A 15,157-nucleotide genomic window follows, 5' to 3' on the forward strand; every position below is an offset into this window, starting at 1 on the left:
TTTCGTCGCCACTAGTTCGTCGGCGTCAGCTTGGTGTGTTCCTGCCTAAAGATGAGAGATCAAAACAAGCTAAAACAACACGATTACGGATGCCTTTTATGTCACGTTTGCTTTTGTTAACACTATCGGCTAGGTTTAGGTGTAGTGTTGGTGGTACGTTATTTTAAAAAATAATGGAGCACTACACTTTTAGCGCCACTCACTGGACAAAATTTCAAATCAGAACTGCGGTGATTTGTATAAAAACCAACTTCATAAGAACATACCATATTCACGTTTATCTCTTCCAGCAAAAAAATTAACATGCTTTTAGCGCCACTCGGTGGACATTTCACATTGAAACTTCAGTGAAATGTACGTATTAATACTTATTTTGCGTTTTGCGCAAACGAGACCAGGGCTGCGTTCAGCCCCGAAAAAACGTTGCAAAATGTTTCTTGAACAGAAACGGTGGTGCGTTGAACTTTGGTTGAACACCCTGTTCTGATGACACATGAGTTGCAACTATGGCAGCTGAGAAGGCCATTCTTTGTGTTCTATAGATCTATATTATTTTTATTGTTTGTATTAGGCTTATCATTATTGCTGATCACTGTTGTTGCTTTGATATTGTAATATTTACCATTATATAATCAGAGGAGTATAGAAAAGTTTATTAAAGTGTCACTTCACAATACAATAGCAAAAATATATAAGTATAGTATTTTTGTTACATTAATACCCATTGTGCGGGCTGTTTCTTTAATACCGCGTGGTTTATATACATCTTGCCGCTGATTGGGCTGACATTTCTGACACACCCACCAAACAAGAGAAAACGTATCTCAAACCCGTTGCACACCGTTTCCAGGAAACATGTCGTTCAACCCGGAAAACGTAGCAAAACGTTGCGCACCGGTTTGAGCTTGAACGTGCCCCAGGCTAAAATTACCCCATGGGGATTAATAAAGTTTATCAGTATTAAATGTTAAAAATAATAGCTTTCAATCATACTGTAATGTTGAATGGCTATAATTAGCGGCTAAATTGAGGAAAACATTCATAGTGCTTAGTAAAAATATGCCATTAAACAAATATTTAAAATCAACTGTCTTTATGTTGTTTTTACATTTTTTTGGAGATTAAATGAGAAAGTATTACAATGACACGTATATTAAAAATGACAAATTCATTGAAAACTTCAATGTTAGGTGCGATTTAATTACAGAAAAATGTGTGATTTAATTATTTTTCTTCAATTGACATTACTTTCCATGGCAAATGTATGTTGTTGTACAATCTCTCCATGATGTGATTGAGACAAAACTAATAAATGAGTTTGATTGAATGAACAGACTTTGAGAGGAACCGAATTTTGTTATTTTTAGTTTCAGTTGAATTGGTACTCACCTGCACTAGCTGACTCTCTAATATGATATTGGTAAACCCTTTCAGTGTCCATGGTAGACGTTGTAATAATGCGCAACAAAATATACTTAACGTAATTAAGTTATAGAACAGCCTGTACTTACAGATTGTAATTATGTACATATATTAACTGGCTACTGTTACACATATGTAACGGTCTAAGTCGGTTACACAGCTATTTTCATTTGGCTGGCAGATTATATGACACAGACTTTTCAGCCTGTGCCTTATATTGTTTCATGGCTGAACTTTGATCATTTACAATGCTGCCTATGACAATTAAGTGGTAGTAAGCAATGCAATTTAAAATAAAATCCCAATCCTATTTTGAAGAACGGCTGATAATTTTTCTTGTTTCCTTTGCATGATGTTGTAAATCAGTACCACAAACATCTGAAGGCCTACAAAAGTCAGGAGAGCATGACTAAAGGCCTTCAAAACTGTAGGTGTGGATCGTAACACACTGACTCTGTTTGCACCCCTTACATTTGCTTGTCCTTGTTAGCACGACTGCCTCCCATGCTGGAGATGCCGGTTCGAGTCTGGCAGAGTTATACAGGCGAGGGCTACCTATAGGAGGGGGCTGGGTTTTTTTGGGTATCAATTTCAAATATCAACAGTGTTTCTCATGCTTACTGTACTTTAAAATGGTCCTCATTACATATACATAGACTAGTTATAACTTCAAAACCCTAAATAAATCCTGAAATCATGATCAACCTTTACTTTGACAGAAAAGACTGATGTTTGTACTTTGTACTTAATCTTTAATTTTCACAGATGACTGAGACAACACACATCACATAACATTTTCTGGTACATTTAATAAGTAAAACGAAACACTTCATGGATACTTTGGTTAAGTATGTGTAGTAACAAGCATATGATACAATCTAACAAAAAAAGGGCAATAGCATAATATTTTATTACTTTAACTTCCATCTCATATATCAAGTCACATGGACATGTTCTTCTCACAGATCCAAAGATGAGCGTCATCACATGGGTAATCGGACCAATTTGAAATATAATATAGAACACAGTTTTCTCGTCTTTGTCCACGGGGCTCATTAGTCCACCAAAACCTACAACAACAGATCGGCATTATATGTTCAGTACTGCTTTGTGTGTGACGTTCGAACCCATTGTGAGAGTCATTTATTAGATATTAATCAGTTCAATTCAGCGATATCTCACCTAAGGGTCGGTGTGCTGCCGTCAACCCATTTCCACGAGCCCTCTTCATCAATGTCAGTCAGACCAATCCAGAATAAAGAACCACGAATGTTCTTCTGAACAAAATCCTGAGAAGATAAATCAATAACACATATTATAATAACAATTCAGCTGACATTATATCACCTACTACCAGGATTTGTTTCACTCACATGTTCCTCTTTGTTGTTTATGATGATCAGATCTGCTCCTCTCTCCATACAGTAACTTCTGCTCTCATTCCAGCTTTTCTTCTCTTTGGAAATGTAGTAAAAACTGGAGTGACCGTAAATCCATCCATCTGTTCACACAACCAGTTCATTTATTAGCTCTCTCTTCTCATCTACACTGAACTATACAACTAGAAGTTAAATAATACATACTGTCTTCTTTAAAAAAATCTTGTCTGCATGCGTTTCTTTCTTTAATCAGGTCATTATTCTTCGACAGTAATTCATCTCTCTCATTTATGAGGTTGGTGTTGTGAGATTGTAGCTGGTGTGTCTCTTGTTTGTAGTTTGTGCCCAGCACTATGAGCGCAGTCAGCAGAACAACACACAGCAGCACCGAACACACTGTAGCTGCTCTGTAGTTTCTGATCCTCACAGAATCACCTACTGAACACCACAGACATCAACATAAATGTTACTTCTAATATGGCTAATGTTTGTTATTATAATGAAATGAGTCTCAGTACCTGAGCTTCCAGGTGTTTGGTGTGTTGTGGAGATCTGACTGTTAGCTTCTTCATTGATGTAGACATGCTCTTCATTTTCTCTGTCCATGTTCAAGTTGACATAATTATGCATAGACATCTTCAGTCTGTTGGAGTTGAACGTGCATCTGTTGGAAGTTGTTGCTTCATGCTTTTGAGCCCTACTTTTAAAGGCATCACTGTAGTCAAGAACATGTGACGTAAAGTGTCTATTTTCCCTTTTCCCTTACACTATGTTTAGTCATTTCTTGTGGTTCATTGTGAAACACACTAAAATTACTCATTGGTTTCCTCTGTCCAAATCTATTTAAAGAATGTTAATTTGTCAGAGGAAAGTAAAATAAATAATTAAAAAAAAAATAAAAAATAAAAAATAAAAAAAAATAAACAGTGAACTGTGTATCTAGATCTTCATATAACTTGTTTAAATATTGATATCGCTATTCACCTGTTTCTTTTTTGCTATTTTGTGTTTATTTTGATCTTTCATTTCAGTACAATCACAACACAATATATTTCAGTTTACATAATGCTCATTACGATCACAAAGTGTTTTAACAAATGTAGGTATGAACAATTACTTGCTGTGTTTTGTACTTTAGGTTTGTTCGATTATTTCAAAATATAATTTCTTTTCCTTTTTTACAATTTTTTATAAGTAAAAAAAAAAAAAATAAAAAAACAACAAGGGCAAAAAAAATAATAAAAAAAAATAAAGAAATAAATAAAAATAAAAATAGAAACTATATACATCCAGGGAAAGAACATGTGTCTTAGTTAAACTCAATCCTTAACAACCTCAGATGACTTATTCTATTCTCAAATGACTTATGGAAATAATTATTACATACATATACAAACATATATTATTAACATATACATTATATATTAATCTTGATCTATTTAAAGTATAGAAGCAAAATCTGATCTTCTTTCGGATACATATGCAACCCAATTCCTCCACTTTTCCAGAAAAACATCTCTCTTTAAGTTAACAAAAAAGGTAATCTTTTCCATCATATAAATCTCTATGGTCACATCTATCCAGTCATCTAATGTCGGTCTCTCTTGTTGCAACCATTTGCGAGTGATTGCCTTCTTACTGGCTGCTAAGAGGACGCCCAATCAGATATTTGTTATCTACTGCAATAGGTTTCTAAAGCTAGCACAACCAAAATACAGTAGTTTGAATTCTAGAGGTATGTCTCTTCTAAAAATATGTTCAAGAGCATCCTGTAATTCTTTCCAATATTCCTGAATATGTAGGCATTCCCAAAATATATGATAATGGTTTGCTTCATTGCATCCACAGTTTCGCCAACATTTTGAAGTGTTATTACTGTATTTGGCTGTTTGTATTGGTGTTATAAAATATCTAATAATGTTTTTCCAACAATACTCCTTCCAATTTAGTGACCTAGTTGATTTCCACTGAAATTTCCATACAGTTGACCATTCTTCATCAGAAAAAAATATTCCACTTTCTGTCATCCATTTCTTTTTTATATAATTTGTAGAGTGTTTTTTCATATTTATTAAGCTCTTGTATATCTGAGAGACTATCTTATATCTAATACCTGATGTATATGCTTTTTTAAGCAATTCTATTAGTGGATTAAGATTGTCTTTAAATTTCCCTTTTATTTTTTTATCATAATAACTTCGAGCCTGAAGATATCTGTAAAAATCCTAATTTTCTAATGAGATCTTTTCCTTCAATACTTGAAAGCTTAGGATTACACCTTTCCTCAATGATTGTGCAAAAAGAAGTTATTCCCTTATTTGTCCACAACTTGAATCTATTATCCGACTGATTTGGAGTGAAGTCTGAATCATAAGCAATCCATTTAAGAATGGAAGTATATTCCAATAATTTAAATTCTTTTATCACAGATGCCCAAACATTTAAAGTAAGCTTTGTCCATGGGTCTTCTAGTGTATCTATATATTGTCTTAAATTATTATCTGCTAATATTGCTTGTACAGGGATATTCTTTTGTAGTATAGTTTTCCATATCCTTCCAAGGAGCATTATAATGTGGGTCACACCAATTCACCACTGTCCTAATTTGCGCTGCTGTATAATAATCTTTTAATGAGGGAAGAGCCCACCCTCCTTTATCCTTTGGGAGCTGCAATGTTTTAAAGCGTACTCTGGGCTTTTTCCCTTGCCAAATAAAACGTGAAAGCAATTTATCCCACTCTATGAATTGTTTTCCGGTTATTTCTACAGGTAGGCATTGGAATAGGTAAAGATATTTTGGTAATACATTCGTTTTAATTGCTTTAATCCTTGAGCTAAAACTAAAAAAGGGAATTAGATTCCATCTGGCTAAATCTTCTCTGACTTTTACAGTTAGTGGATCAAAATTCTTTCTTTGTAATTTTTCTATATTTTTCGTCAAATGGATACCTAAATATTTAAATGACTTTGTATGCCATTTTAACAAATATGTATTTTTTATATTTACAGGGGGATTATAATTATATGAAATTATTTCCGTTTTATCAATATTTAATTTATATCCAGAAAGAGGGCCAGAACTCTGAAATTGTTTCATTAGTTGAGGCAAAGACTTGGTTGGATCTCCAAGATAAATCAGTATATCATCTGCATAACAGGCTATTTTGTGTTCCACTCCTTTTATACTGATACCTTGAATTGTTTTATCCTGTCTGATGCTTTGTACTAAGGGTTCTAAATATAGTGCAAATAGTTGAGGTGACCATGGACATCCTTGTTTAGTGCCCCTTTCCAATGTAAATGATTTGGATAAATAACAATTAATCTTTATTTTTGCAGTTGGTGTATCATAGAGTGCCTGTATGCTTCTAATTATATCTTTGTGAAAGCCAAATTTATGTAGAACCTTATAGAGATAAGTCCAATTGACTGAATCAAAGGCTTTTTCAGCATCTAGACTTAGAATCATTGATTTTAATTTATTTTTCTTGATATAATTCATAACTTGCAGTGTACGCCTAATATTATCCTGTGTCTGCCTCTGACAGATAAAACCTGATTGATCTTGATTTATTAGGTTAGGCAAGAATTCCTCCATCCTTCTGGACATAATTGATGTGAAAAGTCTATAATCGACATTCAATATTGATAAAGGTCTATACGATCCACATTCTAGCTTATCTTTGCCTTCTTTTGGAATAATAGATATAACTGCATCCTTCCAGGATGGAGGAGCTATTGCATTCTTTAAAACCCAATTAAAAGTGCGGACCAGAATAGGTATTAATTCCTTTTGGAATACTTTATACCACTCTCCAGTAAATCCATCCGGTCCTGGAGATTTATTAGATTTTAGTTTAGTAACAGCCCCTTTTACTTCATTTGCTGTTATTTCTGCTATGAGTGTTTTATTTTGCTCATCAGTAAGGGTAGGTAACTCCAATGTATCTAAAAAACAATCAATCTCCTGGTTTCTATCTTCTGGCATTTTAGAATATAATTTTTTATAATACCTTTCAAAAGTATCGTGAATATTTTCTTGTTTGGTTTGTATTGTATTGGTAATAGGATCCTTGACTTTGTATATAGTTTGATCTGCTTGTTGTTTTTTTAATTTCCATGCCAATATTTTCATAAATTTAGATCAATTTTCGTAATATTTTTGCTTAGAAAACATAATTTTTTTCTCTATTTCTTGAGTATACAGCATATTAATTTCGTTTCTTGTTTTCTTTATTTGTTCTAGTATTTTTGGGGTTTGCTTGTCCTTATGTTCTTTTTCTAATAAATTTAATAGATGCTGTAATTTTTTTAACTCCTGTTGTCGAGTTTTCTTTTTAAGTGAGGCTAGTGCTATAATTTTACCTCTTAATACTGCCTTTGCAGCATCCCACAGTATGGGGGGTGTGACCTCTTCATTATCATTAGTTTCTAAATAAGAATGAATCTCATTTTTAATACATATTTTAAAAGAAGGATCATTAAGAAGATTCGAATTAAGTTTCCACAAAGTATCCTTAGATTTATTATCTAGTTTTACTGTTAGGTAGATTGGAGCATGATCACTAATATCTATCGTTCCAATATCACAGCTTGTCACCCTGGTCCTATCTCTATTAAACATGAGGTAATAGTCTATCCTGGTGTAGACATTATGTGGGGGAGAAAAATGTGTATAATCCTTAGTATTCGGGTATAGATCTCTCCATACATCAATTATGCCAATATCATTCATCAATGTGTTAATTTTCCGATGGATGGGTTTAGAAAAAATAACTTTTTTGTTTGAAGAGTCAAGCTCAGGCTGTAAATGTACATTCAAATCACCTCCACAGATCAATATACCTTGTGTTTCAGAGGATATAATCTGAAAAATCTTTTGAAAAAAGGTGACATTACTACCTGGTGGGGCATAAATGTTAAATAAAGTAATATATGTTCCATTCATCACTCCATGAACAAAAATAAATCGACCCTCTTTATCAGCATACTCATATTTCTTTTCAAAAATAATCTTGTTGGATATCAAAATAATAACTCCTCTTCTATGCCCTGTATGATATGAAGAATAATAGATCTGGGTAAATCCCATTATTTTCAACTTTTCATGCTCAGTGTTACTCAGATGCGTCTCTTGTAGATATACAATATGAGCATTTTCTTTTTTCATTTTGCTTAAGATTTTTTTCCTTTTAATTGGGTTAAGCAAACCATTCACATTGAAAGAAATTACTTTTACTTCGTTATTTGCCATGTGTGTTCAATATAACATTGCAATCTAAAGGATGATAGAAGGCAAGGCACAATCCCTGGAGAAACAATAAACAACAAACATAACGTGCTTCCAAGATAGGGGTCAGGAACATACAACCCTGTAACAAGTTAGTAGTGACGTCTGGCATGGAGGGAGAACCTTCTCTTCCATAGTGGTGATTAGGGCCCTCCTGTTCACCGTCTTTACATGAGATATAAGAGAACATAACTCACGTGTCCGACGTTACGAAGTAGATATGTGCTGTCATTCAGTAATACGAAAAGAGAAATTAAATTTAGATCTATCTAACGAATCAAGGTCCAAAAACAGACTTTTTCCTCTCTTTTTTTAAAATCGTCAGCTTCGCATTATCTTCTATATGCCTGTAGACGTTCTCTGATGTCTGTCGATCTCGGTGCCTTTCTTCCTCTTGTTTTTCGTTGTGAAACCATCTCCCAAGAAGTGCGCTCTAGTTGCTCAGCGAGTGATTCAGTCAGCGATGTTTTCTCCACGTTGAACCCTCTTTTCTTCAGATCCATATACGCTTCTTCAGCTGTGTTGTAGATGTGGGTTCCATCCTCATAGAACACACGTAGCCTGGCCGGATAAGGGGTCTGGAATCGAATCTTCTTTTCTTTTAGCACTTTTTTTACCTCCGTGTATTCCTTTCTTTTTTGCAGAACCGCAGGGGGATAATCATGATCGAAGTAGATTTTTTGTTGACCCACAAATATATCCTTTTTCATCCATGCTTTCCGGATCACTTCTTCTTTCATTTTGTACCTGAGGAATTTCACTACAATCGACCTGGGTCTCGCGTTCACTCCAGGCTTGGGTGCAAGTGCTCGGTGTGCTCTCTCCACATGCAGTTCTACCTCCGGAGGAAAATCCAACGTGTCTCGCAGAAGTTGTTCAATGTAGTCAGTCATGGGATTTTTCTCTGCGCCTTCTGGCACGTTGTATATCCTTATATTATCTCTTCTCGATCTACCTTCTTGGTCAATCTGTTTGCTTTCCAAATGCGATTGCATTTTTATCATTTTTTGCATTATCTCTTCCACGTATTGCATTCGTGTTTCAGCTTCTTCAATGCGATCTTCTGCGTGACTAATTCTTTGGTGTGTCTTGTTTAATTCAGTCTTAATTTCATCCAGCTGACGATTATTCTCTTTGCGAAAGTTTTGAATCTCCTCCAAAATTCGTTCCAGATTGGTTTGCATGTTATCTGAGGGAGCTTGCTGACGGTTAGCATCTTGCTTTTGAGCTAACGCTAACGTATGTGTTGCGTCGGCTACTTCTTGCTGTCTACCTTCGGTTTCTGGCACCTCCGTGTTCATTTTCCTACTCTTCTCTCTCGTTTCCATCGTTGTCCCACTATTATAGACTGTTTTAAAAAAAGCTTTCGTTTTTCTCAAGATTTAGTGGACTTTTTAATTAGATCGTCGGAGGAGACGATTACTCTGCTATTCACTCGGTCTACTGAAAGAAGTAGTCATAGTATTTTTTGTTAAAACCAGATTTCAATTTATTCATTATAAGAAAGTGCTGAATAAATGAAAGTAATGCAGTGTTAGGTGGATTGTGTCTTTCGTCCTCAGAGCTGATCTGTTGACTGATCTCATTCTCATTGAGACCTCCATCTACCTGCTGCTGAACGACAAACACAAAGGTTTCCAACAGCAGCAGTATACATACTAAAGCCTTCGTTCTTCACTGATGTTTGTTTCCAGCTCTTGCTCTGTCATCCCCACAGCCTCTCATGCTCTTTTTATAGTGTCCTGATTTACTGTCTTTTCTACATGATTTATATTGCTCCAGATAATAAAAAGTGATTCAAGTTAATTGTTAAAGTCCCCCCTGTAATCAATTATCCCTTAAAACTCATCTTTGATCACCAAAATGACATATTTTAAGGAAATATCAAGTGAAAAAAATTTCTTCATGCCTTAAAATAGCTTGAATGTAACTCTACACCCTTGCCTCATTTAATATACACGGATCAATGAATATGCAAATTAGCCCCGCCTCCACTCGCTCACGCCAACTCGGAGAGTCTACTGTTGCTGCAGTGACGAGGCAATATGTTGTTTGTGTTGTGGATATAGGCTACATGAAATAAATGCACATCCTTGTGCAGATTTCCAGCGTATTTACTTGTCAGGTAGGCTAATATCTATGGTTTGATCCATTCCAGAGGCGGCCAAAATCAAAATTTATAATGGACTAAATAGCTCTCTCAGAACTTGACGTGTGATTTGACACTGACTGACATATGCACATGAATCACAGTCACACGCACACGCTCAGAACAATATTGTTTTAACTATGTTTTATAGTATTAAAATATTTAGAAGGGCAAAAACATGAACTTTATTGGCTTTACTTCAAGTCAGCTGTCACTTACTTTGGCGCGAGCCCCTATGGGCACAGCCTACTTGGCACAGCACTTGGGAAGTTTCAGTTAATATGAATGAATATAATTAGCCTTTTGCTTGACTATCAAACAGCTAACAAACATGTGTTGCTAATGTTACACACACTGTTCCCGTTCTTCATCTCGGACAGAGTCAGACAGCTGCCTTCTAACAATCAGTATCCTTACAAATGCTTTGAACAACTCAGAACGTCAGTGGAGAAAGGCATATAGTTAATCATAACATCGTAATAGACTCGCTATATTGATAAATCGCTATATTGATAAAAAAAGCAGTCATAGTTAATAATATGCTAAAGCCTGCCGGCACATTGTTGTGATTGGTTACAAGGTAGTCTGTGACGTCACAAACACCACCGATTTCAAACCGCAGGTTTTTGGTGTACTGCAGTTTCAAACATAAAATACTCAGCAATGGTGTTGACTTATGAATTTGCACACGGTTCATCTTAAAGCATATTACAAACACTACATAGACATATAAACAACATTAAAAACTTGATTTTCACCACAGGGGGTCTTTAATCATAATTAAAGGGTTCATGAATTGAGAAATCAACTTTTCCTTGAGCTTTTGATATATAAGAGGTCATTGAGGAAAATCCTGTAAGTTTTGGAACTGAAAACTTCCTTGTTAGTCCAATAAAAGCTTTTATTGACACCAGGCCCAGTGAACGACTGGTCCTGGAATGTGCCTAACTACCATAGATAGGTGAATTGCTGCCTCTGCAGAAGAAATGAGATGAGGAGGAGAAAAGAGCAGGACTAAAAAATAATGGTAACACTTTACATTTGTTACAATAGCTGGTTGTGAGCATTAACACGCATGACGAGGAGGATAGAAGTATAACTCTCTTTAATAAATCCACAAAGAAGGTAATCCACGGACAAGTAAAACAAGGAGACAACCACACTACACATGAATGATACCGGACAACACAAGACTGAAAACACAGGGCTAATATACACAGGATAACAAGGTGGGTGATGGAACACAGCTGGTGGTGATAATTAGGTGATCAGTAACTATGGGAACAAACTAGTGGCGGGAAATGGCACAACACAAGTCCAAAACAGAGTGCACATTTAACATATCGCCCCCTCCCGGAAAGGTGCGTCCTCGCGCCGTGGAGAGTGGAAGATAAGGATGAGATGCTGAAGATGGTGTAGGAGGCGGCTCAGGAGGCGGACGGCTAACCGGGAGGAGGCGAAGTGCAGGAGTTTAGGGTGATGCAGGTGATGCAGGCCACAGCCAGGATGGCGACCCACGGCGGCGTTGCTGGAGGGAGGAGCCGAGGTGGTGAAACTCTCCAAACAACCTTGGGTAGGCATGGAAGCAGTGCAGCCGATGGAGGTGGAGCCTTGGGCGAAAACAGAGAGCCGAAGGAGCGGAGTGATGCCGATGGTCTCGGAGTCCACGATGGAGTCGCAGCGACAGCCCCCCGAGGCGGAAGCAGGGTACCGGAGGGCTGAGGTGGAGCTGGAATGACTGAGGGCCGAGGCGGAGTCTGAGGGAAGGTGGAGTCAATCAGAGCCATAGGGGTGGAGGGTCGGAGAGCCTCGAACCACCCGTAAGTCCATGGTGATGTAATTGCGATGTCTGACCCAGGCGGAGTCGAGGGTCCGAGGGAGTTCAGTGGAGCCGAACGCTCTATGGTCTCTGCTGTAGACGAGGGTGGAAGGAGCAGCGGCGGAGCAGTCAGGACAATGAGCCGAGGTGTTATGACGGGATCAGAGGCCGGGGGCGGAGCTGCAGGATCTTCATCGCCTGAAGCTGGCTCAGAGCAGGCCCCAGGTGTAGCCATGCCACTGAGAGGAGGCTGGTGTAGAATTGGGGAAATGATGGGAGACAGCAAGGGCTGGGTAGCAGGTATGGCTTAGGGCTGGAGAAGGGACTGGTGAACAGAGGGACTGGAGAAAAATAAAAAATTCTGGGTAGAGATATGGAGAGGAGGTGGGAGAGGGAGGCTGGGCGGGACCAGTTCATCCATAATAGAAGAGACAGGTTCGGGAGGGATTAAAGGGGGTGGAGAATCCTCTACAAAATCAAAACAAAAGTTTATAGTGTCTGCCTGGAACTCACTCTCAGTGGCGGGAGTGTGGGCGGGGCTCCATTCCAAACCCTCGTCTTCCTCACTGACTTCCTCGGCGATGGATGTAGCAGCAAACTCGCACACCTGGTCAGACACGCTGTGCTCCGGCTCCGGCTCCGCGGTGATGTTACGCTCAGTCGTTCCACTCATCGCTGGCTCTTGCATCGTGGTGGAGGTGGGCTCTCTGACTCTGGTGGTGTCGCGCTGACTTTCCACACTCTCTGGAGGTTCCTGGCTGGGCACTGGAGTGGGAGTGGGGCTGGCGTCGTTGTCGCAGAATCCCACAGTCATAGATGATCCACATGATGCCAGCACCCACTCCACGTATTCAGGGAAGCTCCCTCGAGGCCCTTTGGTGGCAGTGTTGAGGCCAGCATACAGGAAGTTGCAAAGGCTGCTGTCCGGGAAATGAGTAGATGGTACTAAAAACAAAAAAATCGTCCAAATGTGCCTCGAGGGAGCGGTCCTTCTGCTCAAGGCAGATTAACAGAAATGCGGGTGTGTACATTGTGACGGAGAAAAAAGTGAAACACGAAAAACACTGGAATGAAAAACAAAAAACACGCTGCAATCTGTTTTAACTGTTTTGGTCCGGTATTCTGTTACAATAGCTGGTTGTGAGCATTAACACGCATGATGAGGAGGATAGAAGTATAACTCTCTTTAATAAATCCACAAAGAAGGTAATCCACGGACAGGTAAAACGAGGAGACAACCGCACTACACATGAATGATACCGGACAACACAAGACTGAAAACACAGGGCTAATATACACAAGATAATAAAGTGGGTGATGGAACACAGCTGGTGGTGATAATGAGGTGATCAGTAACTATGGGAACAAACTAGTGGAGGGAAATGGCACAACACAAGTCTAAAACAAGTCCAAAACAGAGTGCACATGTAACAACATTAAGGTTCTCTTTGTATAAAGGTGTATAAAGGTGTTTGTTAATGATTAATAAGTCATTACAAATGCATTTTAAATCATTAATAAGCAGTTATAACCGCATGAATAAAAAGGGCAACTTTAACGGAATACCTGCTAAATTGGGAGCAGTTTTTAACTCACATGTTATAAATATGTTATTTAACATGTTATTTACCGGTAATTAAAAAATTGACTATCATAATTAGACTGAAGGGTGTTGTATTTGTGGTTTTCTTATTAATATCTCATGACTGTCACTTTTCTTACTATGCTTACCAGAAGTTTCTGTCATACCCATGATACTCTCCAAAAAGGTTGTGATGCCTATCCACAGCAGTGTATAAATGTGAGTTAAAAACAGATCACTATTTGGTCTATTTAAAAAATTTAAAGTCGCCCTTTTTATTCATGCAGATATAACTGCTTATTAATGATTTATAATGCATTTGTAAATGACTTATTACTCATAATGTAAAGTGTTACCGAGCCTATAACTTTATAACTAAACTTTGCCTCACGTGGCATTAATTTAAGTCGTTGTGCCTGAAACAGACCACGGAGAAGTCTTCTCTCTGATTGTATTTTAAAGTGCTTATAATTTAGATTAGATTTGACTTAATTTAGATTAGATTTCTAATTTAGATTAGATTTAACCTGAGAATCATAATAAATAATGTAAAGGTGTTTAATTATGCACCATAAAACTGTCTTAAGTAAACAAACAAAACCAGTTTGGGGCATGTGTCAGTATTGGATCTGCACATTACTGTGTCTTAAAGTGAAAGCAACCTAATATAGCTGCTGCTGTCTGTGTCGTTCATGTTAAATAAAATAAAACTGTAGGCTACTTAAATTTTAAAGAACTGTATCTGTTGTATTTATTTATCCTATTGTCATTTTCTTTGTTCTAATTTTATTACTGACTGTTTACTTGATTATTTAATAACTGAGAACTTTTTACTTATGGGGGAAGTATTTGTTTTGCTGTGCTTTGCGTAGCCTATAGATTTTGGTCAAATGGCCCATCGTAAGTGATCATGTTATTAAAGCTGGTATACCACTAGACTAGCCTAGCTCTCTATAATAGCCTAACAAGTTTAAAATAAATAAATAAATAAATAAAACGATTTCAGATTTGTGAAGACTTGTGTAAGGCTGTGCACCGCACTCAACATCCCCCTTTCCACACCTGAAGAAAATGTCCATAGGTTGTTTTAAAAGGTAAAATGTATCAAAATTTGGAAAGAGACCAAAATAAACAAGATTAATGCATTTTGTTTCTCCTTTGTGTCATGTATGTAAGACTGTTGTGCATCAAACATAATACATAATCTGGTAAACGTGCTGTCCTAATGATAAATAAAACAATCACATTTATGGAAACTGCCACCACATAATCAATTATTTTGATTGCAAAATTTGATTAATAAATATGATATCATGAGTGCTTGATAGCAAGCATGGTTGGGGAAATATTCATGAAAATATGAGGAAAAGAAAATGCCACAATGTTTTTTTATTCTCCCATTTATTTATGTAGGATAAAGAGATACAGATCAAGGATCAGTAACAAGTTATACTTAAAAATGTATTATTTAACATTCTAGATTTACTACTTTAACAAAACACTTGATTCACATGTG

The 15,157-nt window shown here is 37.1% G+C and overlaps 1 protein-coding gene across 1 annotated transcript; it reads right to left on the minus strand.

The window, feature by feature from the left end:
* Positions 1-2,157: 2,157 nt before the first annotated feature.
* Positions 2,158-3,513, minus strand: LOC125253109 (CD209 antigen-like protein C). The gene is made up of 5 exons (XM_048166889.1): positions 3,320-3,513; positions 3,006-3,239; positions 2,796-2,923; positions 2,605-2,711; positions 2,158-2,492 (listed from the first exon to the last, which is right to left on the minus strand). Exons 1-5 carry the CDS (start codon positions 3,435-3,437, stop codon positions 2,363-2,365), a joined length of 717 nt encoding a protein of 238 aa, XP_048022846.1. The 5' UTR covers positions 3,438-3,513; the 3' UTR covers positions 2,158-2,362.
* Between the last annotated feature and the right edge of the window lie 11,644 nt (positions 3,514-15,157).

Source organism: Megalobrama amblycephala, linkage group LG18 (assembly GCF_018812025.1).
Source record: "Megalobrama amblycephala isolate DHTTF-2021 linkage group LG18, ASM1881202v1, whole genome shotgun sequence".
In the NCBI taxonomy this organism is placed as follows: domain Eukaryota; kingdom Metazoa; phylum Chordata; class Actinopteri; order Cypriniformes; family Xenocyprididae; genus Megalobrama; species Megalobrama amblycephala.